A 27,269-nucleotide genomic window follows, 5' to 3' on the forward strand; every position below is an offset into this window, starting at 1 on the left:
GGAAAAGCCAGAACAGAAACCCATAAAAAAAAGGAAAACAAACCTGCAGACCTGAAATACCTTTACACTTGGTCCTCTGACTGAGCCAGAATGGACTACTGCCTGACCAAACGACGGACATCTATCAGGCCGACATTTCACCAGCGTGAACCAAACACCCTGGAGCTCCCTCCGGCCCATACACCATCTCTGACAGCACACCACACAGAGACTCAGCGGGCACAATCACAGCACAAAATGAGGTCCTGGAGCACAACCAATTAGACCACAGTTAGCGATAAACTGGGAGATACGGTTGCTTTCGTTTTTATTGTTTGTTTGTTTTTTGACAAGTGAAAAATGTTACGTTTCCAAATCAAACAGGCCAGTCACACAGATTTGTGTCTTCCTGGCCTTGTGGCTGGCCACCAGCACCATGCGGCAGGAGGAGAGGAACTTGTGGAAACACCTGGAGAGGAAGAGAGAAGCTAATCTGGGGAGGGCAGGGGGGACACAGCCCGCCGCACAGGCCACTTTTGGACAGGCAGGGATGGAGCCAGTCAGCACCGACAACCTCTGGAAGTGGAAAACAGCCAGTACACACATGTGCACGCTACGTAATCTGTGAGTGTATGGATCAACAAACAAGCTCTCAGTCCTCATAATATGGGTAGGCTCTTCACTCTGTGTCAAACAAGCCCTCCTAATGATATGGATAGGCTTCACTCTGTGTCAGACACTGGTGAGAACCATCTCGAGAGCGACGGATCCAACTTACTGCAGCTGGATCTGCCCAAAACCCATTAGCTTCTTTTTGCCGCTGCTCCCGAAGACAGACTGGACTCCCTTGAGCTGTGACTGACCCAGATCCTTACAGCACATGCCGTCATACACATACATCTCCACATGCTCTCTCTCTCTCTCTCTCTCACACACACACACACACACTTCAGAAGTATGAGCCAACCAGGTCACTAACAGGGTGGGTCTTCTAACCATCGCACACACTCGTCCTTCATGTTACAGTTCCGAGCCCTTCATCTTATTTTAGTATCCAGAATGGATGAGAAAGAATGTCATGAAAACCATTATCTGATGACCACAGTCTGGCACTGCCCCCCCCCCCCCCCCCACATCCCCAACACACACAATATATATAACTGAACTACATAAGAGCTTCTTCATTTAGACATTCTTTACTGAGAGGATATGAGACATGGTCCTAAAACACAGCAGACATTCCCACGTGCACATAGGCGTTGTAATTCGGAAAATAGGCAGAAATCCCGCAAAGAACAACTGGTCAAAAGACAAATTTGCATTGAAGAAATCATTACTAATAACAGGAACTGTCACAACTCGAATGAAGTGGGTGAGTAAACTCCTAATGAAGTCATTACAAATGTTTGGCCACTGTAGCATCCAGCTCACTCATCCATTCAGTGGCCCCCAAAGACAGACTGATCTGATGTGTCTGGTGTTTCACCACCTCCCAAGTCGCAAACGCACCCCTTAACTGCTGAGGCCCTTTAACAGTGGCATGCGGACGTGGTCATAGCTTGGCTGGGAGGGATGCTGGTGCTTGCCTCGCCCAGATGGCACCACACCTGAACAGCTGTTCCCCAGCGAGCAGTCACCCACACACGGCACACACTCTCACTGCGCTCAGGCTCCGGCCTCCCAGATTAGCGGTGTTGTTGTGGCTGCTGCGAGCGCTTAATCAGATTATCTTTAAATTAAGGAAGAGGGAAAAAAGCTCACTCCTTCTATCTCTCTCTCGCACACAAACACGTCCGCCCCTAATCACAAAGCAATGCTTTTTTCCCTGGAGGTTTGTGCGCTACAAATGTGCTCCTCTCACATGTGCCGAGCGAGTCTCCACATCACTCTGCCTGTTTTCTTTCTCCGCTGCTTTCTTCCCCCTAACCTCTCTCTGTTCTTCCTCCCACGTTCTACTGGCTGCCAGGCTGCTGCTGCTGTTACTGCTGCTGCTCTTTCCTCTGGTGATGACGGCATTGTTGAAGATAATATGAGTAACAATGTCAATGCAAAGGATAACATGCAGAACATGGGTGTTATGTCATAGATGACAGTATGGTAAGGTAGTAGGCAAGGGTGAGTATGGAGAAGAAAAAAGATGAGAATATTGATGATAATCATGATAGTGATTATGATGGTGGTGTGTACTTTGTGGCATCTCCACTGATAGTTCCTTAACTTAAAATGATGGTGATGATGACGCTGGAGGTGGTGATCTCCGGTAAAGACAGAGGCGATAATAAGGGGGAATTTGAGGAGGATGTGTGATTCTGACAAACATGAAGGTGACTCATGGGCTATATCAGCAGCCACACACTACAGCATCCAGCTTTTTGACGGGTGTTTCGTAATCGCAACTGCTGTTTCAGTCTTGTGTTCCTCCCTGCTTCTCTTTATCTCCCTCTGCCAGGCTGTCATTTTGAAGTCGCCATGTCTCCATTCAACCAGAAGCTAATTATTTGCATTGCAAAACAGGTCAGATCCTCTTCCGTTGATCAGTGCAACTACCAAACAAATCAAAAGACCTACGTACAAGTGCTCATGCACACAGCCAATCTTATTTTTCACTTATTCTTAGTCCAATCTCCATTTTTTAACCTGTCTTTATTTTGCAATAATGTGGTCAAGGATTTTATTTAGTGTGTGTGTATGTGTGTGTGTGTGTGTGTGTGTGTGTGTGTGTGTGTGTGTGTGTGTGTGTGTGTGTGTGTGTGTATGAGTCAGTCATCTCGCTGTCTTTCGGGGGTCAGCACCGGAGCCTGGGGTCAGAGGTGAACTGCCAGCAGCAGCAGCAGCAGCAGGAGGAGGGGCTTCATGCAGTTGCTGGTCCACTATCAGCACTCAAACCCACACTTACCTGCACTTTAACAAACTCATCAGTACAAGTGACAAACGACAATAACCCTGCCCTCTCTCTTTCTCTCACTGACTCTCCCTCTCATATACACACCGCACTCAGACAGACACAGACGCAGACACACACACATACAAACACACACACACAGTAATATAGAAATATGAGGCCATGATGGAACAATGACACTCATGTCGCTCGATGCCAGGTGCCCATTGGCACGCAATTCCACAGAGGAAGAGAAAAATGAAAGGACAGAAGTATAGTGAGTGCACGAGAAATGAGGGTAAAATGAGACTATTGTTCATGAGCCACTTAAAATAACAATCTCTCCCTCTCACTCACTCACACAGAGGGACATATGCAGTGGTGTTGGTGTGAGCTCACAGGGAGGAAACATCGGGCATCTTAGCATGGAGCATGATTCATTTCCTCACACACTCATACACTGTGTATTGCAAAACAGGTCAGATCCAGCATACTGAGAGAGAGAGAGAGAGAGAAAGAGAGAGAGATTGTGTGTGTGAGTGTGTGAGTGTGTGTGTGTGTGTGTGTGTGTGTGTATGAGCACTTTGCCACTTTGTGGGCACCGAAAAAAACCAATGTGGCACCTTACATAATTAAAACACCATACAAGAAACATGTTCACAGAACACAGTAGGAATGTTATACCATTTAGCTAATCCATGATCTACCAGTAGACCTCTCTACTAATTAAAACGGGCTTGAGAAATAAAACTCTAAATGAGGGTGGCAAAAGGAATGTTGTTGTTCAGCCATCTCCCTATACACTCCCAAACACGCACTGCAATCAATCAAGTTTGAGGGAATTAATTGCTCTTATTCAACAACAGTTAATTTCATGGGGCTAGCCTCCAAGATAGCATAAATGTATTTTATATTCTAATAATACAAACCATATTTTCAAATAGCCTGTGTGAAAAAATGAATGGATACTATGGATACTCCATAGGTCATCGGGTGCACGACACTAGATATTTAGGAATAACTTGTATTGAATCAACAGTGGCATATTTTGAGGGTTACCGCACAAGTGCATGCGTGTGTGGCACCACAGCGAGACATCTTTGGATGATAGCGCATGTGCTGGAGGTGACATCTCGCGTGTCCAGCACTGTTCACATCACAGATGTCCCATAGTTGGAATTTTTTCTTGGGGACTTCTTCAGCTTTACAACTTAGTCGTAAACGCGCAATATCTCCAAAACCACTCCGGGTAAAACTATATTGTTGTGGTAATAGGCTAATATATATATATAAACCATTCCACTATCGAGAAGCATTAATCTTACCCGCGTGACCTCAGAACACCCAGGAGAAGACTTCTATCGTAAATTCGATGGTTGTCATTCATGTACATCATTATAGTGACACGACGCAAGACCCTACATTTTATCATGAAATGAGCTGCCAGAACTGTGGCCTGGTCTGAACTGTTTCGAACTGAAACCTGCACAATGAAACCAATGCTGTTGTAGGCTACCCTACTTTATTTGTTGTCAGAGCGACGAGTGGTTTGAGCGGTGTTAATCATTTCATGCGAATTCATTTGCACACAGCTCCAAATTATGTGTTGTGCCAAACACTTAACCTACCTTTCGGAAGATAACAAGAATTCACTCGTTCTTCAATACGATTTAACTACTTCTACGAGAGGCGCATTCCGTCCGCAAGCAATCCCTGTGTCTCCTGTGCCAATCTTGATGTAGTGGAACGAGGAGCGACCAAATCAGGGGAAGAAACAGTTCCTTTTGCACACACGTAAACGGTGAACAGAATTGGTATTCCCAGATCTTCCGGCGTGAGTTGAAATGGAGGAAGAAAGGATATCTGCAAACGTTACTGGGTGCTACACACTGGAGCTTCTCGCTATAACTGACTGGTACAAATTGTTGCGAACCCTTGCGCGGAACCAGGTCTTCTGAAAGGTAGGTCTTCTCTTCACTTTACCGTACCGAAAAAAATAATCCCCACAGTCAATATTCCGTTAAACGTGCAGTCCAAAGCCTAAACAGACCGACTTGTTCGTGTGGTAAATGGCGTGTCCTACTCACAGTGCACTAGCGGCCCGTCCCGTTGTTTTATGATTATAGTGTAAATTGGCGGAGGATTGAGGGCAGTGAGGCCGCGTGAGCTTCGCTTGGCTCCAGGGCTGGATCTTGCACTACCGCCGCCGCTCGCGCTGATATCTGTGACGAGGAGAGCAGGCAGTGGACGGCGGCTCCGCCCATTGCAGCTGCAACCCGGAAGCAGACAATTAATCCGGAAAAAAACAATTAACGTTATAATACACATAATTAAAATTATATGTTGAATGAGACGAAAACCTTTTTTTCTAAGTTGGAAGGTAGCGTTTGTTTCTCTTAAATAGAAGCTGTAGGCTAAGTCATGTAATGATATCCCATCTGCATGTCTGAAGAAGCATGACAAGACCTACAGTATGGCTACAATTAACTATTGGTCCAGGATATGAAGCCTATAGGGGCTATTGATGTAAATTCCATAATTTAAAAATATGCACATGACCAGTTATTGATATGCCTAACATGGGCTAGGCCTAGGTTCATGCAATGATGTGTTAATGTGTTAATCTGATAATATTTCATGAGTGGGAATACAGTCAATGATAAAGCAGCAATACCAGAAGCAAATGGGTTGGCTATGCAATGTGAGCTTGCATACATTATTATGTAAATGTATGTAAATGATAGTAAAGGAGCTGGGTTTAATAGCTTGTTCTGTGAAGTGTCCTCTGTGGATCATGTGCCGATGCCTGTGACTTCTGGAGAGTACTCATTGTGTGTGTGTGTGTGTGTGTGTGTGTGTGTGTGTGTGTGTGTGTGTGTGTGTGTGTGTATGTGTGCGTGCGTGCGTGCGTGTGCGTGCGTGCGCGCGTGTGAGTGAACATGCACACGCATGTGTGTGTGTGTGTGTGTGTGTGTGTGGACATGAACCATAGAGGACCATGGCCTAGTTTAATATCAGATCAAAGGCTTTCTCAAATTCTCTGTGTAGGCCAGTGTGTAAGCAGTCTGAGCTTTGCCTCCTGAGTTGACAGGCAAAATATTTGTGTACCTGCCTCACATATGCTATACTTCTATTTACTCTTCTAGATAACATGTTGGACAGATGTTTGAAAAATGGCTAGCCTTAGCAGCCTATATGAGGTTGGTTTTAAAGTGATGACTAATGCAAAATGGTTCCAATTACACTGCAAATTCAGGAGAGATAAGCATACATACTCACAAATGTGCAGTCCATTTTTTTGTTTTATTGGAAATTAAGCTCCAACTGTATTCACACAAATTTTCATGGAACAGTGTTTTTTTTCTGTCCTGGTCTGACCGTGTGGGAGTGCCCCGCTCTTTCTATGAATATTGATGGTAATATTGATACAGTGTGGCTGCTTGTGACACCCATACTGTTTGAAATACGAGATCATTTCACTTCTGTGTCTGTCTGGTATGGCTTCTCTCTCTCTATCTCTCTCTCTCTCAAACACGCACACACACAACACACAACACACATACAGTACTCACACATAGAATTATAGTAGCTGATCAATGAGGGCCTACAATCGATACTATTTGCCCCAAGCTAATGTTTGGCTCTCCCCCCCACATAATAGAAAGAGAAAGAGAGAGATGAGCAGTCTTTCAGTTTGGATATCAAACCATTAGACAGGATTCGCCTGGGGTCTGAGAAGTATGCTGATGGTTCGATGCATTGCTTGAAATGTGTGTGCCATAGTCTGGCTGCTGGTATTTTTTTGCCTCATCCTTTTTCTGGTGATTTAGATTAGATTAGATTAAATATGTGTTAAAATTATGCATTAAGTCTGCATTAAATCAAACATTAATGTTTGTATAATGTGTCCTATGCCAATCAGATTCCAATCAGATATCAATCAGATTTGGAACCAGTAACCAGATCCTGATACAATCCTGTAGAATTTCAATCAGATTTTGGATTTCTTTTTTTTGACAATCATTGCTAAATACAGGATTGTTGATATTGGAGTCCTACGATTTTGGTTCCAAAATCTGATTGGAATCCTATAGGACTTTTTGTATGTAATGTTGTTGTTATTATAACTATTATTATCATTATGTTTACTGTAGATTGTTGATTGTCATCTTTATTTTAATCTATTACTTTTAACTAATGCAGTGTTAGTAACTTTGGACAAAAGACTGCAAAATAGCATACAGTAAGCATAAATATATAGTTTCACATTGTATAATCCTCAATTTTTAAAGAATATTTGTAATGAATTACTTTATATGGTGTGTTATTTATTAACCTTGAAGCTCCCTGAGTGATGCAGCCAATTTGGTGCTTTACTTTAGATATCCTTTGTCATCATTAATAGAGAGGATTATTGTGTGTCAAATGTTTGCAAATCAAAAACTTCTCCCTTAGACTTTAATGCTTTTCTTTTGCAATGCATATTGCAAATGCAAAGGAAAATGATTTTTTAGAGCTGTCAGAATTTTGATGAATTAATGACACGTTAAAATGATCGCTGACTAACCACATTTCGTGTAGTGACTTTTGGCCCTGTGCAGTCTGGCTACATGACTGAAGGAGTCAAAAGCACTAGGTCCTGTGAATTAAACTTTTAACCTACATTTAAAAAGCGCCCAGACCACTCCTCTCGACAGGAGCATCATTCTCTACTACTATGACAAACGGCAAATCAACTACATGTTGCACACTTGAAAGAAAATGTCTTCACAAGTATGTTAAAGGTGGGTATCTTTCCATTCCAATAATTTCACACATTACATTTCCGTTCGCACTTACACTGCTCTTAGTCTCGTTTTTCCTACTTAACTCCTTGAACTGCTCTATTTCTTATCCTGGACTGCCACCTACTGGATAGAGAAGGCAATAGTAGAGTAATTATGTGAGTACAATTCTAGTTTGAATGACCAAGAACAGGAGAACTAATAAGTACCACACATTGTTGTCACTGACAGTGAGTGGAAACTGATGCCTGCGCTAAAGGGAAATTAGTTGAGTCTGCAATGTTGGTAGGCTCTTCATTGATTCATTCATCTGCCAAAATTGTTTTTAAAATATGTTCATAGCAAAAACGGCTGCTTGTAATTCATTTAGATTAATCACAGGGTATGTAACTAATTAGATTCATGTTTTAATCACTTGACAGCTATTTCTTTTCTCATGGACCAGGCATATGACATAGGTTACTCAGTTCTGTCATGAGACATGACATCATGTGACATTTATTTTTTCTGTTGAACTGATGTCAGACATTGTGAGTGAAACCTATAGTGTTTTCTTCCTCTGTCAAATTGCATGTCCACCTGAACAACCCAATATAGAAAGTCACTCTTTGCCTGAATATACCACCATCCGAATGAGCAGGTCACTGTTGCCTTGAGGCATTATCCACTCCCTCATGATGATGCATCAGTCACAACCAAGGTACCGCTGAAATGAAATGACAATGAAATTGGTGTCTTAGTGTTTTTGTGCTTGATTTAATCTTTCATTGATAATTTGAATGAGAGACGCACATTTCCACTTTGTCTCATGAACTTCACACACTGGTTCATTAGCATAGGAGCCTTAGTGCTTTGATTTGTTGCTAAATGGTGGTGCATGGCTAATTTTAAAAGGGAAGGTTTACAAGGCCTAAGCAGACATGACAATAATGATAATCATAATAATGTGTACTTTCTTCTCCCTTCAAAAGCAGAAAAGAACAAAGATCACACTGTAGAATGTTTGTCACATGCTCTTGCCAGCCTGCCCTCAGCTCTCCAGTGCTTCATAGGTGTGATGCTCTGGGTGCTACAGTATGCCAATTCAAATGTGAACAGGTTTGATCTTCAGTCAGGCCCATTCAAGAGATACATGTGGGATGAGATTGTACCGGAAATACAGAACTACCAGTGCAATATGGAGAGTCATTGGGATTTTTCACATAGATGTCTGTCTCTTGAGGTCACTGAGTACTGTTGGTGACGGGGGCAATGGCATGAACATAGAGGCTCGTGGACATGCCCTCAGAGTGTAGCACTCATAGACTCGTAGGCAACAACCTGAACACTGATGCCTGCGTGTACTCTGTGAATCATGTGCCAATGTCTGTGACTCCTGGAAAGTGTGTGTATGTATGCACTGCTTAATCTAAACTGTGTGTGTGTGTGTGTGTGTGTGTGTGTGTGTGTGTGTGTGTGTGTGTGTGTGTGTGTGTTTGTGTGCGCGCACGTCTGTGTGCTTGTGAATTTACAGTAATTTCCTGTGTCATAGCCATTGTGCATAAACAGTGCAGGACAGTAGTTTATGTAAATAAATATCAAAACAAAGCAAAACATTGTATAAACCACCCATGTATTATCGCCGTGCTCAAAGGCCCAATGAATCCGAATCATGCTTTAAAAGAAAGCAATGCATTTGCATGTATAACTTTCTCTTGTGTATTAACAACTAAATACATTTCACCAAATCAATGTATAAAACCTGGTTAGCAGGCAGGAAATTAAGGTAGAAAGGTTTTAGATGTTTACTGGTCCCATGGTTGCAGGCCACTTTTTTGCTTTATTGCAGTTTAAGTCACCTCATAAAGCATTCATGACTGCTATGGAGCTGCAGAGCTGCAACTTGCTGAAACCTTCTTTATGTACAGCAGGAAGCCGTCTGCTTGTAGCAACAACTTCATCACAATGAAAAATGAATGAGACATCATATTTTATTGGGAAACTCTGCCTTTTTCTCTTACCCCCCATATTCACTGTTTACTCCAGAGAGAGTTTTTCTATGTGTGTCTGTTTGTGTTTGGTGTCTTGTCAAGACACCATCTGTGTGTATATTTCTGCGTAAAGATTCAAATATAACCTCTCATTGTACACAACATTGTCAATTTGGCACTCTGTGTGTATGTGTGTATGTGTGTGTGTGTGTGTGTGTGTGTGAGAGAGAGAGAGCACTTTTATTATTGCTTATGAGACCAATGACCAGACTGACAAATGATCAAAAGTTAAGAATTTTAGTGGGAAGGTTATGTGAAATGCACGTCACGGTGCTTTGGTTGTATTTCTGGGCTTAGACTATACAGTACGTCTAGTCATGGATGAGTTTATATAGGTTTATCATCTGCACAGTGAGCACAGCCATTTTTTAAGTTCTTTCTTGCAATATACACAGGTCCTAGCTGAATTCAGTCTTGGAGTCTCCAACAGTTTTCTCAACTGGATTGGGTGCAATGCTACATTATGAATCAGTGCATATGACTCATTGCGTGATGAAAAATGGATCCACCCAAAAAGGTTACCCCACTCAAATATTCACACTGCAATGTGGAGCTATGGAATAACTCTTTGTTTACCTCATTGATAAAATCGCACATCCCAGGTACTATTTCAAGGCTCTCTCTTCTGGTTATAATCATGTTATTTATCATTATTAACATACAGCAGGTTAATAAGGTATTTTGCTAAAACTGCCCAACCAGAGTTACATACCAGCATATGTCTTCAAATCAGGGATTACACTTGAACAGTGGCAGTGTGGAGTCACTGTCTCATTCTGTTCAGTTCTGCTGTCCAGGACTATCAGGACAGGCCTCCAAAAAATCACAACCAGGCAGCACTGACTCTGACCTCACAAGGCAACTCACTCCAGTTCTCGTGGCTTCAAATCTAAGTAGAGTGATTTTTAGTCTTTACAGGGCTTGAGGCTCCAGTTGTAGTGAGCATTTAACACCAAAGAACTGAGTTAGTCTTAGGAGGATGCAGGGGATTTGTGAAATGTGATTATTAATGATGCATGATGCTGACTCACTGTTCTCTTTTTCAGATTCAGGCAATCCTGTAACTTCAACATTAACCATGCAATGTGTTGAGGTGAAGTCATTCCAGCAATCAGGACAGCAGGTATTCCTATGCAAGAACACATTGCTGTTATTGGTCATGTTTCCACAATTTTAGCTTTGATTGCAAAAATAGCTCAGTTGTGCATCCATGTTTTATGTCTCCACTAACTTTCTCCTTCAACTTCAAATTCCATCTATATATCTTTTCATCAGTCACTCCCCCATGCAATAATACACATAATCTGACTCAATGAACTAAAAGAAAGTGGGAGAGGAGAGAAAAGCAAAAGAACAAGGGATGACAGAGATGTATTATTCATCCTCTGCATGACTGGTATTGTAAATCTTCCAAATGCTATTACAGTGTGATGAATAATGTATGTTAGTTCTTGAACGCTCTAGAGAGTATGTGTGTTGGGTGGGGTGTGTGTGTTTGTGTGTGTGTTTGTGTGTGTGTGTGTGTGTGTGTGTGTGTGTGTGTGTGTGTGTGTGTGTGTGTGTGTGTGTGTGTGTGTGTGTGTGTGTGTGTGTGTGTGTGTGTGTGTGTGTGTGTGTGAGATAGAGAGAGGCCGACAGACAGACAGAGAGAAGGGGGCAGATGTAAGATGTGTTGCTATGTGGGTGAGCTGCGTCTAGGTGCTAATAGACTACAAAAGGTGAATTTGAGTGAATGATATGGATGGGCAGCTGTTAGGTGATGTATGTTGCATGTTCATGTGAGAGAAAGATAAAGAGAGGTGAATATGAGCCTTTGACTGAGTATCTTGTACGGTGTAATTAACTTTTACCAAGGGACGGTCAAGTCTGTCCAAATGTGAGTGTGAAAATAAACTAGCAGTGTTCTCCTTAATGAGGCAGCCTGTCATAGAGCATAAATCACTTTTCTTCAGCCAGCTGCTAGGGCATGAAGAGATTTGAAATAAATACAACATCTGTGTGGAATAGACTGAATATAATCAGCCAAGGGCATTGATACACAGTGGGATAATCACAGTGTACTAATGAAAAATGTAATTGGAAAAGATCACTAAATCATAGAACATAGACACTAATGTCCAAAGCAACTTGTGAAGTGGGATGACACTCAAGCTACAGTGCATGCAAAAGTTTAACTTTAAATACATGTATACTTTACATAGGCCTACACAAATCAAGAATGACAGTGCAGAGTTTAAAGCAACATCAAAGAGTTTTTCGTATAGGGGCCTAATGTTTCCAAAATCATTTCAGCGGTTCATCAACTCGTAACATGGTGGGGTGGTCTGGGTGCTAATGAGGCATATTAAGTTCAGAAGTGGTGTTAGAAAAGGAGGTGCTAGTTTTGTCATGATTTTGCCTCCATTAGCCCTTAAATTCTAATTTGACAGGATCTCCTCATCACAATTTTATAGATTAGATTATAATCATTAATCTGAATCTTATATTCTAAACTAGGAAACTGGTCTTAAAATGTAGGTGGCCAGCAGTTCACAACTATGGAGTTATTAAAAGGCTATTTTATCTTTTGACTAATAGTCTTTCTCTTGAAAATAGACCTATAGGCATACTCCATTTGGGGCTGTTGCTTGGTGTGTTCAGAATAGCCACTGGCCAAGCAGCCTGTGATATTGCTCTTGTTTGGAGACAGTGGTGGACCATTTGCTGTTGCTGTTGCTGTAACATACCTGACAGGTAAAAAAAAAAAAAAACAGCAGGCGGTGGGTCATTCCAGTTTCCACTTCTGAAATCTGAATTCTTGAATCCTTGGGCCTATAATTAAAAGTCGAGAGCAAGAATCCGGATAGTCATGTGGACCCAGATATGCCTTCCATTGGATGACAATTTGAATATACTTGTAAATTGTAATATACCCCTTCATATCAATCACAAACTAAATGTAGCTGTTATAAATTATAGGCCTTTGTAACTGCAACAGCCCATCACATAAATGTAGGATTTGTTCATTTATTATTGTAACACCATATCACTTTGTTTGCAGTCTATGCAAACCACATTTACAAAATGAGCGGAGTCTGTTGTCAGTTCAACTCCTATTTGATAATCAAATTCTAGCATTACATCAGAGGAAGCAAATAGCATTGGAATGTTTTTGCAAATTCAGGTGACACAAGTTTTGTTCTTGCACTCATGCAGGCAGTGGCTAGTTCAGTCCTAAGCATATTTTATATACTGTTTTCACTCTGCACTCAGAGAAGAAAGAGAGGGAGAGAGAGAGAGCGAGAGAGAGAGAGAGAGAGAGAGAGAGAGAGAGAGAGAGAGAGAGAGAGAGAGAGAGAGAGAGAGCACATAAGCCGGATAGGACGAAAGAGGAAAGGATGGACTTATTCAGCTATTCGATCATGCAGTATTGTTTTAATTTCAATACTGCATGATTAGCCTACATTGAACCACGGTAATCTGGCTTGTACACATAATTCAACTTTAGATTAGCCTAAAGCAGAGCAAACAAATGTTGTTGCATGACAAAACTTGAAAAAATGAAAAAAACTCTCTTCCAAACCCGCAGGTGGCGGTAATGCCCCTTATGGTCGGAAGTAACCTTCAATATAGTTAGACGAAGCTGTAGTGTTTATGTGCACCGGTGTGGGCTGAGTGTGGGGTGAAATATTAAACAGTGTGGTGAGACGTCTTATCATAGCCTAACGCAACGTTACATGAGAAGTCGATTAATTTGTTGTCGAAAATGGCTTCGCCGTCTGCAAATCCCAGCTCACCGGTGATGGTGGACGTGGTCGCGGTTCCAGTTTCTCCTGGTCCCAGCATCAAAACGTCGTCTACAACCACACCATCCACCTTGGGAAGAGGAAAGAAGCGACCTGCTAGCCCAGCAATTAATCCCGGAGTCACTAGCAACAGCAAGAAAAAAAAGATACAGTTTACTGCTACAGGCCAGGTTCGTTGGGGCAAAAATGATCAATAGGCATAATGTATGTGTTGGCATTCAGCACATATTAACAGCTATCTGGTTGTGTTTACGGTACTTGCTTTTCCCCCCTTCAGTTAGCAGCAGTGGATGTCACAAGTGAAACAAAATCAGGAGGAGGTGACGTTACCTCTGGGCCAACTGAACCTGCAGCGAAACCTCTGCCTTTCAAAGACCCCAGTTTTGTGGTGAGTAAGGACTTCGTCCACTACTCTGACCATGGCCAAGACTACACTACTCTCATCAGTCAGTAGCAGACCATTTCATCCCTGAGAAAGACTTGCACACATGCACACATTTAATTTCCCACCTAAGTTTAGTGTCCAAAAGTTTGGACCATCTTTACCAGCAAGTGAGATTAGTGTTTTTATGACTTCCCATTAACCTTAATGTAACCTGCGTTGTGTGGAACCACCGCGGTCCAGCCCTGCACACGCCCGGACTCGAACCCGCGAGACAGCAGCACCTCGGATCGGGAGTCGAGCGCGCTAACAATCCAGCTAAAAGCCCAGGCTACTAGCTTTCATGCCAGCAGCGCTCTTGAAGCGTCGGGGAGTGAGGTTTACTAACGTTCCACAGCATAGTTAACCAGCTAGCACCCGTTACATTAATTAATATGGTATTTCCCCGCCCGTACTCTCCCTCAACCCTATCCCCCTCCTTACAGCACTCTGGTATAGGTGGGGCTGCAGCAGGGAAGAAGAATCGGAGCTGGAAGAACCTCAAACAGATTATAGCCTCAGAGCGTGTTCTGCCCTGGAAAATCGACCATCCCAACTGTGAGTCATTTCAGCTCTCCATGTTTCTTTCAATGAATCATTCTGTACCCATGGCTGGAGGACTGCAAGTCTTTTGTGTCCAGTTGAAGGATAATGGGAATGTGTCCTGTTAATGAGATTAGCTTACTACAGTAATTTCCTGTGTATTAGCTGCATTGTTTATACGCAACAGGAAAGAACCAAAATTATATCAATACCAATACCATACCATACCATACCAATAGTTTACGTCAGATTACGATAGTACACGGTCATGATAGAATATGATAATGGGAAGCATTTTTCTTATTCTTTTCTAGCCTGCTTGGAGTCCGTCCATGTGCAGTTGCCCTTTACGTTAGTTTGTACTCACTAAAAACTTGGTTGGGAACTCAGACAGAGCTGCAAAAATACCCTCTGATGAGGATATATACCTTACTTGAATCCTTACAGACTACCAGATATGCAACATGTAATACTGGCCTTAGACTTATCTAGCAAAAGTTCAAAAAGCACAAAAGGTTCCACGCATTTGTAATTTGCAAGTATTCTGGGCAGGCACGATTTTTCATGATCAGAAAAAACACTCCATTTATATGCTATGGTAAATCAAACATGCCATCAAATAAAGTATCAGTGTAGAGTCATACTAACATGTTTTATGTCTGTCACAATAGATTACAACATAGATGCACCCCCTTCCTTGAAACCAGCAAAGAAATACTCGGACATCTCGGGTCTTGTGGTAAGAAGTGAATAGATTCAAAGATGCTCCAGTGCATATAAATGTCAGTGTGTGTGAGCACTATGTTGTTGGACAGATACCGTTTATATCATACTCACTTGGTATGTTATGTGTTACAGGCCAACTACACAGATCCCCAGACTAAGCTGAGGTTTGCCTCCACAGAAGAGTTCTCTTACATCCGCCTTCTGCCCACTGATGTGGTTACTGGCTACTTGACATTGAGGAAGGCCACATGCATAGTGCCCTAACCTAAGGGTGCACTGAGTCATGAGAAAATCCATATATGTTTTGTGTGTTTTTGAAATGCTGTGCATCTGATCACACCTAATGTGGATTGCATGTGTGTATGTGTAATGTACTGTAAACCATATCTGCTCTCTGGTATCCAGAGGAATGTATATTTGTATTGGCTTTGACATTTTCTTCAACTCCATGTTTTATACAACTGTTGTGCTTTCTACTGCTAAACACCCTTTTCCTCAGGACTTTGGAATGAAATTCCTGTGAAGTTTGTTGTACGTGTGTGTGTGTGTTTATGTGATTTGTGTTTTATCTTCATCTGGCTAGAACTGCACTGAAAACAGTGCAGTTGCGCCAAAAGTGTGACTTAATTTCAGCACCTGTTAATTGAGTGGGATGAATACTGCTCGTGAGATGTGAACAGGTCTGCATCTCAGAAATGGTGTGGGTCTAAAGGCCAACACCCAGTGGCGACGACATTCGTACCCATGGATTTGATGCTCAAGGGATAGTCATTTTCTAAACTTTCTTTGCTCTGTTAAAAAGTTCTAAACGTTGCCGTCACTTGATGTGCGTCAGATGCCACCAGTGGGGGGTTGGCCCTGACTTCATTTTTCGGCTTTCCACACAGAACCAAGAAGTTGAAAAAAAAATTGGTGATTATGTGTTGACCAGTTCTAGATTTAGTATTCCTAGATTTCCTTTAGAATTGTTTAATATGGGACTGCTGATATTTTTTCATTCTTAACCACTTTATGCAACTAAAACAGTTTATGGAAAAATATGCCTGTTGCTACTAGAACATTTTGCTCTAGTCACAGCATGTTTCCAGCATTAAGTAGGGTTTTACTGCCACCTGCTGTGTGGTGACGATAATGATATTAGACAACCACATGAAGCACTGTTTCCATTAAAGGGATATTCCGCCATTTTTGGAAATACGCTCATTTTCCACCTCCCCTCGAGCAAAACAATCGATATTTACCTTGTTCCCGTTCATCCAGCCATTCTGTGAGTCTGGCGATACAACTTTTAGCTTCAGCCTAGCATAGATCACTGAATCGGATTAGACCATTAGCTTCTCGCCTGCTAGCTTCATGTTTAAAAGTGACTAAGATTTCTGATAATTTTCCCATTTAAAACGTGTCTCCTCTCAAGTTAGAAAGTGCAATAAGACCAACTGAAAATGAAACCTGGCGTTTTTCTAGGCTGATTTGACGGAACTACACTCTCATCTGGCGTAATAATCAAGGCAACTTGCAAACGTACCATAGGCGCAGTGATATCGTACGCAGCATCTGAAAATAGTCCCCATAGACATCAAGCAGTAGTAGTGCCAGTAGCTGCAAGTTGCCTTGATTATTACGCCAGATGAGAATGTAGTTCCATGTCAAATCAGCCTAGAAAAACGGCAGGGTTCATTTTCAGTTGGTCTTATTGCACTTTCTAACTTGAGAGGACACACGTTTTAAATGGGAAAATTACCAGAAATATTAGTCACTTTTAAACATGAAGCTAGCAGGCGAGAAGCTAATGGTCTAATCCGATTCAATGATCTATGCTAGGCTGAAGCTAAAAGTTGTATCGCCAGACTCACAGAATGGCTGGATGAACGGGAACAAGGAAAATATCGATTGTTTTGCTCGAGGGAAGGTGGAAAATGAGCGTATTTCCACAAATGGCGGAATATCCCTTTAATTGGCAAGTTAGTGCTACAACTCAATTCACATTTTCTTAATTGCTCAGAGATGACAGATTTTCTGGCAAAAACTTGCATACCTTCACTGACCTCAGAATTAACCAAATTAATTTCGGGTCATTTAAAGTCCCTGTAAACCATTTAGGACATACAGGAGGACTGATGTTAAAATTCCTTGTGCTATATAGATAGGGGATGTTCCACAGTGGTCTGTCAACAACCGGGCCTATTTCACATTACACAGCATGATGTGACATTCAACAACATAACGTATGTTCTACCCAGGATCCGTAAAGGTTCTCATTCATGACACAAGGGGTGCCTCTCATTTGTCTTTTATACATCCTCCCTTCCTCGGTCCTCGTCCTCACTGATCTAGATAGAGAATGATGGGGCGGCAACAATGGGATAGTCTATCCAGTGATCAGGTGCTTCTCAACATGCCTCCTCGATCCTCGAGGGGCGTTCCCACTGATCTATAACTAACACTGGATAGACTATCCCACTGTTTTCGCCCCATCATTCTTTATGCAGATCAGTGAGGATCGTGGCCCGAGGAGCGAGGGAGGACATATAAAAGCCCAAATGAGAGTTAGATCAGGAACGAGCCTGGAGGACCGAGGAGAGAGGTTGAGAGGCACCCAAGGTGTGCTAGCGCTGCCTGAATTTTTAGCCAAGAACCTAAAACCTCATCACCAGCAGAGCAGACTGTGAGCATTTTACAGGGGTCTCTTCCTTCATCTAATTCACCCCATGCACGTCCAGAAGGCTTAATAGTGCTGTCTGCCATCCCGGACTTGCTCCCCTCCACATTGGGTTGGATCGGGATGCAAACGGCTATCAAGAAGTACTACGCTGGAAGCACAGCAACAGGAGTTAAGGTGCATCAATAAGGTGCATCTCAAAATATGTAAATATCATGGAAATGTGCACTGCCCTGAGAGATAAAAGGCTTAGGAAACGATAACAGGGGTTTTGACTTATGTATCATTAAGTTCTTTATTCTAATGTTTTGATATTCTGTGTTTTTGAAAATCAAGATTAGTGTAAACAAGTTAAAACAAAAAGATAGATATTTCATTTTATAATGAGTTTAGATTAAATGAAAGTTTCACTTTTTGAAATAAATTATGGGAAAAAAATACTTTTCTTAGATGCACCAGGTCAAAACATTGCCCAAAGTGGTCTTAGAGCACCTCAGCTATAGCCATTCACTTGTCTTTTCAGCAGCCTCAGACAACTCCTATCCAGCTCAGTGACTATTCTCGAAACCCATCAGAAAGAAGTGTTGTGGCTGACTGCCACAAAGCCTCTAACACATGTCTCTGTTGGTGTGTGTGCTTGTCAGCCTTGTTGTTCCCTTGCTTCTGCTACCAGTTCAGCATACTATTGTATATTTTTAATGAAGAAAAAGATCACAAACACATTCTTATTAAAATGAGCAAGAAAGCCTAGTCTTGTATCATGCCATTTGGATATGATTATGGGGTGTGTGCGCCTCATATGTGTCTTCTATCTATCTACTCAAAGAAGTGGACATCTCCTAATCCTGACACAGCAATCCTCAGACAGGCTCGTTCCCACTGAGGAGGCATGTTGAGAAGCACCTTATCACTGGATAGACTATCCCATTGCTGCCGCCCTATCATTCTTTATGTAGATCAGTGAGGACGAGGACCAAGGAAGGAAGGGAGGATGTATAAAACACGAATGAGAGGCACCCATCGTTTGTCTACCTGCTCACTCTACACTTAAACGGAGGAGTTATGCTGATTGGGGAATTCATTACATCATCAATATCCCATTTTAGGGATGCACGAATTGTGAAATTCTATGTTGGCATCGATACCAATGTATAAAATTACAGTTAAAAAGTGGCCAATAACTGATGACATTCCCCCTTGTTTGTTTACTTCGTTTCTGTTGTTAGTTATACCCTTAATAGAGTGGAAACAAAAATATTCTTAAAATAGGCCTAATTGAACCATTTTAAAGCTTAAACTACTTTAAGGCATTCATGGAAGACTCGATGCAATATAATAAAGATACAGATAACCATCAGCTACTGCCATCATAAATGTCATATCAATTTGCTGATATCAGACAGTAAACCAGGCCAGGCCTATATCGATGCATCCCATTTTAGCACCACCCCAAACAAAAGAGGGCAGAAAAATATGATGTAATCTTTAATGGTCAAACTCTACAATTCAATGGCACTCAGTTCACAGATCTTCTGATGTTTTCAGTTGTTTCCAAAATATCTCATCTTACCTTTTACACTGTGATTAACCATCCAGTGTGTTTTGTATGACTGTTTCTTCTGACATTTCTTACTTGTTTTCAGGCAAAAATACTTGCATAGAAAAAGCAAATGCACACCAATAGTAGGAGTTTATTATTATTATTATTATTATTATTATTATTATTATTGTTATTGTTAAGAGGCATAAGAGGTTGGCGTCTTTTGTTCAGAAACAGTCGACATGTCTGAATTTCACAGTTACAGGTTTTCTTCTATATATGCTCATTTATTTAGCAGATGATTTTTCTAAAGCTACTTAATACTGTATCAGTTATTACAAGGGAGCAATTCTGGGTTAAGTGCTTTGCACAAGGGTAGCCTACAGCAGTGGAGTACAGGAACCCACAACTCACTACACTAACACCATCACATTCTTTCTTGCATATTTCTTAAAACATCTGGAAATGACAGAGCAGCAGTTCAACTCAGTTCAGGCAGTAGGCCTAGGGGTCACACAGTCAGTTATTCTTGGCTTGATGAAGGGCAGGTATGTGGGTCAAGCTATTTTTGATTCTGATGCTGTTGTGTGTCAGTGTGTGTGGCTGACCTCAAACACATGGATCCCCCAAGAGTGAGCATAGCCTATTAAAGGTTGACACTATTTCGCAGAGATAGACAGACGTTTGGGTTGACTTAAGTGGCTGCCAACTGCGGTTGTGTTGCTATTATCTTAAAAATGCTCCACAATTGTTGAACTATGCTGAGGTAAACATCGATGCATGGAACAGTGCTTCTGTTTCTCTACGATTTTAGGTGTTTAAAATCAGATTACACTCAATGCTCAATCGGCAGGGCCTAGAGAACATCCGCCCCACAATGAGTTAAATGGGTTTTGCATGCATTGATGTGACGCCACCGGCGCTGAGGTGAGCCAATCAGCGTGGCCCAGTGAGCAGCCACTGTAGGATGCGGGTGGAAAGGGGTTGTTCGATTATGCGTTGGAACTACTGCGGCACTTAACGGACAAGGTAAACATTAATCCTTCTCGTGTACTTTTTCACACTACTAAAACGACAATACTGACTACTATCTACCGTCTTTGCGCAGGCGGCGTTTACAGATGGGTGTTGTAGGTTGGGTACACTGCAGTGGTTTAGGCTAGTTATTGAAGTAGATGGATGGCTAGTTACTGCATGCTTAATGTCAGCTGGCATTTAGCAGCCGACCGACAACTCATAGCGTGCCCTGAGTGTGCCATTTAACAGCCAAATGATATCGACCCTGGCGTAGAGCTATCGGACGTCATTTTGACCATGGTTAAATCAATGTTTGCTTCTGTACTGACGTTACTGTAGAAAAAACACACGCACACGCACAAGAGCAAACACTAAATACGCGCGTGAGGAGTGGGATTCTTGCCCACCCTGCCTTCTTATTTAGCTAAGTTAGCCTGCTCAATACCAATGAACAGATGTTCAACAAACTTTAAATCACCCGTCTGTCACGACAGTGTACGTCTCGTACCGAGTGTTGATAAGATATTATCCAAAAATACGGTCGGGAGGTGGCTAGCATATTTGGGCGTTTTCTTTAGTTTGCTGCGGTCGTCCACTTGCCCCCGGTGAATCATACTGTAGCTATCCGCTAACGTTAATTGGCCTGTGGAGTTTTTCCAGTGGGGTGTAACTTTAAATCAGACGAATGTCCTGTTTTTTTTATATATAACTTTCGATTAAAAGGAAGCTCAGTATGTACATTTGATGTAATGTTCTGATTAGCTTGACAGGTTTTACTCGTTTTGTGAGTCCTGCGTTTGCGTGTTTACAACATGCTCTTATCCATGCAGGCTATATATTCCTGAGGCAGCGAGCATGAGTTACGCCATACAGGTGACAAGGAGGAGGAAAAGCTAATTATAATCGCCCAGGGGTCGTCCAGTGCTGGTCAGCGCGTTGAATGTCAAGAGACTCGTATAGCCACGTGGAGTCAACTACCAGTCAAGGACTTGTCAAAAACACTAGTCGTGGCGGTCTAATTTAAGTCACTGTAACACTTAGCCACGAGACACAAAAGCTATAACGTTAAGTAGCCTGTCAGCATAACCATAAATTCAGGTTGCAAATTACTTAATGGATGTATGCAGACAACTATTTGGGTTTTATTGTAAAGTTTGAGCATTATTGTAATGTCTATTATTATAGCGGCAATGAGGACATAATAATGAGCTACATTTGCTGGTCATTATAAGACCATCAATTCCATGTTGGTAACACTAAGATATGCAAATGACTTCCATTAGGGTGTGTGGGCATGTGTCTATCAAGCGAGTGGAGAGCAAATTGAAATGTCGCGCTGTTGTCCAAATAGGGCCAGTTATGTTGTTTTTCTGCTTTCAAGTACTCTTTAACTGTCCTGAAATAGTACATATTTATTTTCTGTCCTGTTCAGGGTTGTATTTTGCATTAGAGTGTAGGTGTGTTAATTGTGAGTGGGTCTTCTCATTTCACAGCTCTTTGGGTGTAAATCGGTGCCATGGCAGCGACCTCTCACCTCTCCCGGGTGTGGCGGGGTGGGGAGCTGCGAAAGTTACAAGTGTCATGCCAGTTCCTGCCCCCCTGTGCCAACCGCAACCTCCCACAGACAAGACTGCAGCTGAAGCGGAGTTTCAGTGCCTCGGCTCAGCACTCCACTTACATGCTCACACCTCCACAGGTACACACCACAAACATACCCGCATGAGTGCTGCCCGGTGGCTATGGTCAGTGTACTGTAAACAGGCAAACCGATTGAATACGTTTTCAGTTGGCATGTTAGGAAAGGTTGGATTTTCAAGTATTTTCACCAGTATTTCTGAAATTCTGACCATTATTGTTATTATTAGTCACACACCAATGTAGGTTTATTTGTTGCTAATTTTGCACATGCATATTTGGCTAGTACCAGACAGAAGGTACACCTACAGAGGTACACCTGCACCCAGGTTTTAAGTTTGTGTTGGGCTGTTTGCACGTCACCCATGGAAGTGGCCTTCATAGTTTGCATGTGCGGTCCCTCCTCAGGTGAACAGCATCCTCAAAGCCAATGAGTTCAGCTTCAAGGTGCCTGAGTTTGATGGCAAGAACCTGAGTTCAGTGCTGGGCTTTGACAGCAACCAGCTGCCGGCCAACGCCCCCATAGAGGACCGGCGCAGCGCGGCCACCCTGCTGCAGACGCGGGGCATGCTGCTGGGCGTGTTCGACGGCCATGCTGGCTGCGCCTGCGCCCAGGCACTCAGCGAGCGGCTCTTCTACTACATCGCCGTGGCCCTGCTGCCGCACGAGACACTCCAGGAGCTGGAGAACGCTGTGAGTGCCTCAGGAGCATTTGCTCTCTCTCTCCTTCTCTCTCTCTCCTTTTCTCTCTCTCTCTCCTTTTCTCTCTCTCTCTCTCTCTCTCTCTCTCTCTCTCTCTCTCTCTCTCTCTCTCTCTCTCTCTCTCTCTGTGTTCAAACAGCTTACAGCCCTGCTTCAAGGGATTCATATATTTCTGCAAAAGTGAAGTTGTAATCCTATTTTCATTGGGAAAATCTGATTACATTACAATGTGGTGTGGTTGACAGCACGACGGCAGCTCGGTTTAACAACTCTTCTGCACCCTGTAATATCAAATCCAGGATGATCCCATTGTGACATTTCTATACTTGAGGAAATATTCTTGTCTAAGCTATGCATGTGTGTTTGTGTCTGCTTGTGTCTGCGTGTGTGTGTGTGTGTGTGTGTTTGTGTGTGTGTCTGCGTGTGTGTGGTGTGTGTGTGTGTGAGTGCAGGTGGAGTCGGGCCGTGCCGTTCACCCGCTCCTGCAGTGGCATAAGCATCCTCACGACTACTTCAGTCGGGAGGCGCAGGCCCTCTACTTCTCCTCGCTGCGCACCTACTGGCAGGAGCTGCTGGACCTGGGCACGCCTGGCGACCAGCCCACCGTGGGGGAGGCGCTGGTCAGTGCCTTCAAGCGCCTGGACAACGACATCTCGCTAGAGGCACAGGTTAGCCACACACCTTCTCTCTGGCCACATGCTGATAACAACATTACCTTTCAGTAGATATCTCCTGTACACTTGACTACTGAAAACGCTTAGATTATATGTTGTGTAGAAACTGTTGGTGTCTACAAAGGAATTGTTGAACGGCCCCTTATTAAACCCCCTCTCTGTCAGAATGCACTCCCAAACAACTGAGATTATGCAAGGATGGTTTGGGCTTGTGCAAGGGAATGACCAAACAGGACTGTTTTGACAGTTTTACAGTGAGATGCACCTTTTTTATGTTGTTTTTTTGCATCTGCTGCGGCTCACATTTTGTGGAGGCGCCCTGACTGCATGGAATTGAAAAAACACCAAACGCAAAAGTGTCCTCGTTTTTATGAACACATGTGCAAGTGGCAAGTGTCCTCGTTTTTATGAACACGTGCAAGTGGCAAAGCGCGCCCTGTCTGACCATTACCCAAGAGAGGCCTTAAAGATCTTGCTTGACCTTCAACTGCCCACTACATTTAGTGTGATCTCAATTTCACTCTTTGGACAAAGGTTGACGTTTTGTTGGCAAGAGCATCCTCTTGTGGAATTTCTATGTATTACATAAACATTTGAATTACGTAACAGAATCTTTCTGTGTGACAGCTGGCCTTATGGAAGCCTCTCTGGCAAAATACCTTTTGGAATGCTAAATTTAGAGGGGCTGCTGGACTGGGCAGTGTGATGGGTGTTGGTGTAGTATTTCTTAACCTTTTGCACGTGTTAGAGGCCAGAGCTTGCGTGCGTTTATCAGTCTATGAAAGGGCTTTGCACTGATCGCCATTTCCCATCTCTGCAAATCCGTTTAACTGGTCAAAGATTTATATTTTGCTTTGTGAAAGCTAGGCATTTTTTCAGTACTAAAGTTCACTTCCTACTGTAGCATTGATGAAACAAAATGAATTGGCTTTGTTATAATTCTTCATGAAAGGTGTTAACAGTGTTCGGCAGATTCTAAGTTAAAGCATTTTTGACCTGTGTATTCAGGGGACAAGCAGCTAGTGGACTGTGAGGAGGTGTTTGCTGTGTAAATAAATACATTGTATTAACTGTTGTTGTGACTCACCTGTGGTCTGTATGTATCTGTGTGTGTTTGTGTGAATGGTGCCCTCAGGTTGGCGACCCCAACGCATTCCTGCACTACTGGGTGCTGCGCGTGGCCTTCTCCGGGGCCACGGCCTGCGTGGCGCACATCGACGGCAACGACCTGCACATCGCCAACACCGGGGACGGGCGCGCGGTGCTGGGCGTGCAGGAGCCCGACGGCTCCTTCACGGCGCTGACGCTCTCCAACGACCACAGCGCGCAGAACGAGGACGAGCTGCAGCGCGTGCGCTCGGAGCACCCGGCGTCGGAGCGCAAGACGGTGGTGCGGCAGGAGCGGCTGCTGGGCCTGCTCATGCCCTTCCGCGCCTTCGGCGACGTCAAGTTCAAGTGGAGCATCGAGCTGCAGAAGCGCGTGCTGGAGTCGGGCCCCGACGCGCTGCACGAGAACGAGCACACCAAGTTCATCCCGCCCAACTACCACACGCCGCCCTACCTGACGGCCGAGCCCGAGCTCACCCACCACCGGCTGCGGCCGCAGGACCGCTTCGTGGTGCTGGGCTCGGACGGCCTGTGGGAGACGCTGCACCGGCAGGAGGTGGTGCGCGTGGTGGGCCAGTACCTGACCGGCGTCCACCAGCAGCAGCCCATCTCGGTGGGCGGCTACCGCGTCACGCTGGGCCAGATGCAGGGCCTGCTGCAGGAGCGCAAGGCGCGCGTCTCCTCCACCTTCGAGGACCAGAACGCCGCCACGCACCTGATGCGCCACGCCGTGGGCAACAACGAGTTCGGCACGGTGGACCACGAGCGCCTCTCCAAGATGCTGAGCCTGCCCGAGGAGCTGGCGCGCATGTACCGCGACGACATCACCATCATCATCGGCCAGTTCAACCCCCACGTCCTCGGGGCACAGCAGGACTGAAGCAGCTCACGCCGACCTGCATGGCATAGGAATATCCAGCTAAACATCCAGAAACACACACACGCACACACACACACACACACACGCACGCACATATGCACATATGCACAAACACACACAAATTCACTCTTTCCTTGGTGGTGCTTCATGCTCGGGGAAGACTTTTAGACTGTGCCTGGAATGAGTGTGTGTGTGTGTGTGTGTGTGAGCGGGTGAGTGAGTGTTGGTGTTTCATTATCTGAAACACTACGTGTGCCAAAATGACTGTCCACTGTCCACTGTTCTCATGTGTAGAGCAGAGAGGATGCAATGCGTTTTAAACGTGTTTCTAGAGGAACTACAGGGGAATGTGAGGTGTTTGCACATGTGTATGCTTTTGGCACTGGGCAGCTGATTGTAGTCAGTCCACTGCTGTCATATCATGCTAATGTCGGCTAATCGGTTATGTTACACACAAAAAAGAACGCACTCCAGTTATCGTCAAGTAAGTGTGAATGTGCCTGGGTATGGGTGTGAGCATGTGCAAGTCTGTTTGCATACTGCAAGGTCAAACTCCATTGTGGATAAGGTTTACTGAAATCTCTGAAGGGTGTATAGTAGCGCATACAAGGCTAAACTGAAACTCTTACATGCAGTGCTGTATGTTACATTTGTGGGCAGCCTGTGATATGTTTGGTGTGTGTGTGTGTCTGTGCGTGCGTGTGTGTCTGTCTGTCTGTCTGTCTGTCTGTGTGTGTATGTGTGTGTGTGTGTGTGAGGGTTTCATCCTCTTTTCTATTCTCATTCTTTCCCTGGGAAGTGCTATATTGTTCCCAGTGTATTTCTGCACACTTGGCCACATGCCCAGACAGCAGCAGATGTGTAGAGCAGCATGTAAAGGGAGCGCTGCCTGGGTGCAGAGGAGAGGAGGTGGCGGATATACAGCACAACACTGACATGGTTACATATCTGATATAAAGCTGTTAAGATGTAAGTAATCAACTCCACTGAAGATGTATCTCTATTTAGCCTCAGTTTGGAAGTATTCATTTGGGTGGGTGGGATCTCTGTCCTATTTTGTAACTATAGTGTTTTATTAAAACAATAAAAACAGAGGTGTCTATGTGTCATTTGTAGAAGTTTCAAAAGTTCCGTGGACACTGAACTCCTAACTGAATAAATATGACATGTAGATTAGGCATCACTAGCAAAGTCTACAACAGTGACAGAGATGTGTGAAATCTGCTGGTGGTGATTATGTGAGATATACACAACTCATTTCCTCTGCAGTTATTTAGTGAATAGATTCCACAATAAGCCCAGTGGTGCAGGGCTTGGTATGAGGGTGTATTGTCTGTGTCTAGTTCCTGGCCTGGCAGGGTGGGTCAGAGATGTGGCATAATCCACAGCATCAGTAGAGGGCGCTGTGCCAACTCATCAATCAATTCAGCAAAACCATACACTAATTCTCAGCCTTGGCACAGTTTTCAATTTATCTTTTAACTTTTTGTAATTCAATATACACAATTCTCTACCTAACACACAAAAATCTATCAGGAAGTAACTTGATATCCTATTTCAAACACAACCAATGAAGCTGAAAGACTTATAAGTGCTGTACAAAACTGTACAGCACTTATTTGAGCAATTATTGAATTTGTGTGTAGAGCTTTGAAAAAAAGGTAGAGCATTGAAAATGTGTGTAGCAACTGAAAAAAACTGTAAGATTGCTGTTTTATTTATTTATTTATTGTATTGCTCCTCTTGCTAATCGATTTCACTGGATGAAACAAAAGTGTGATGTCAGCAGCACTAGGAGAGACCTTGCATGACTGGTCACTCTGCAGCATCCCTGAATCCATCAGCTCCCCTATCACTCCCCATGGAAGTCAATGTAAAACTCCTCATCACTCAATCTGTTCATGCT

The 27,269-nt window shown here is 43.4% G+C and overlaps 3 protein-coding genes across 4 annotated transcripts in view; 2 read left to right on the forward strand and 1 right to left on the reverse strand.

Moving 5' to 3' along the window:
* galnt1 (UDP-N-acetyl-alpha-D-galactosamine:polypeptide N-acetylgalactosaminyltransferase 1) overlaps positions 1–5,033 on the reverse strand; it is a 42,012-nt gene extending 36,979 nt beyond the window's left edge. The window contains exon 1 of one of the 2 annotated variants that reach the window (XM_062539369.1): positions 4,948–5,033. The gene's annotated coding sequence lies outside the window, so the exon portion shown is untranslated. Of the gene's footprint in view, positions 1–4,488 lie in introns of both variants that reach the window. The other variant, XM_062539367.1, reaches the window with a different exon arrangement.
* An 8,289-nt stretch (positions 5,034–13,322) lies between these two features.
* ino80c (INO80 complex subunit C) lies at positions 13,323–15,683 on the forward strand. The gene is made up of 5 exons (XM_062537812.1): positions 13,323–13,629; positions 13,737–13,847; positions 14,327–14,438; positions 15,095–15,162; positions 15,282–15,683. Exons 1-5 carry the CDS (start codon positions 13,420–13,422, stop codon positions 15,411–15,413), a joined length of 633 nt encoding a protein of 210 aa, XP_062393796.1. The 5' UTR covers positions 13,323–13,419; the 3' UTR covers positions 15,414–15,683.
* Positions 15,684–20,250: 4,567 nt separating this feature from the next.
* On the forward strand, positions 20,251–26,457 carry pdp1 (pyruvate dehydrogenase phosphatase catalytic subunit 1). Its single transcript, XM_062539370.1, has 5 exons — positions 20,251–20,377; positions 21,859–22,061; positions 22,409–22,693; positions 23,155–23,370; positions 24,512–26,457. The coding sequence occupies exons 2-5, from the start codon at positions 21,882–21,884 to the stop codon at positions 25,361–25,363; spliced, it is 1,533 nt and encodes a 510-aa protein (XP_062395354.1). The 5' UTR covers positions 20,251–20,377; positions 21,859–21,881; the 3' UTR covers positions 25,364–26,457.
* The last annotated feature ends 812 nt before the right edge of the window (positions 26,458–27,269 follow it).

Source organism: Sardina pilchardus, chromosome 6 (genome assembly GCF_963854185.1).
Source record: "Sardina pilchardus chromosome 6, fSarPil1.1, whole genome shotgun sequence".
Taxonomy (NCBI): domain Eukaryota; kingdom Metazoa; phylum Chordata; class Actinopteri; order Clupeiformes; family Clupeidae; genus Sardina; species Sardina pilchardus.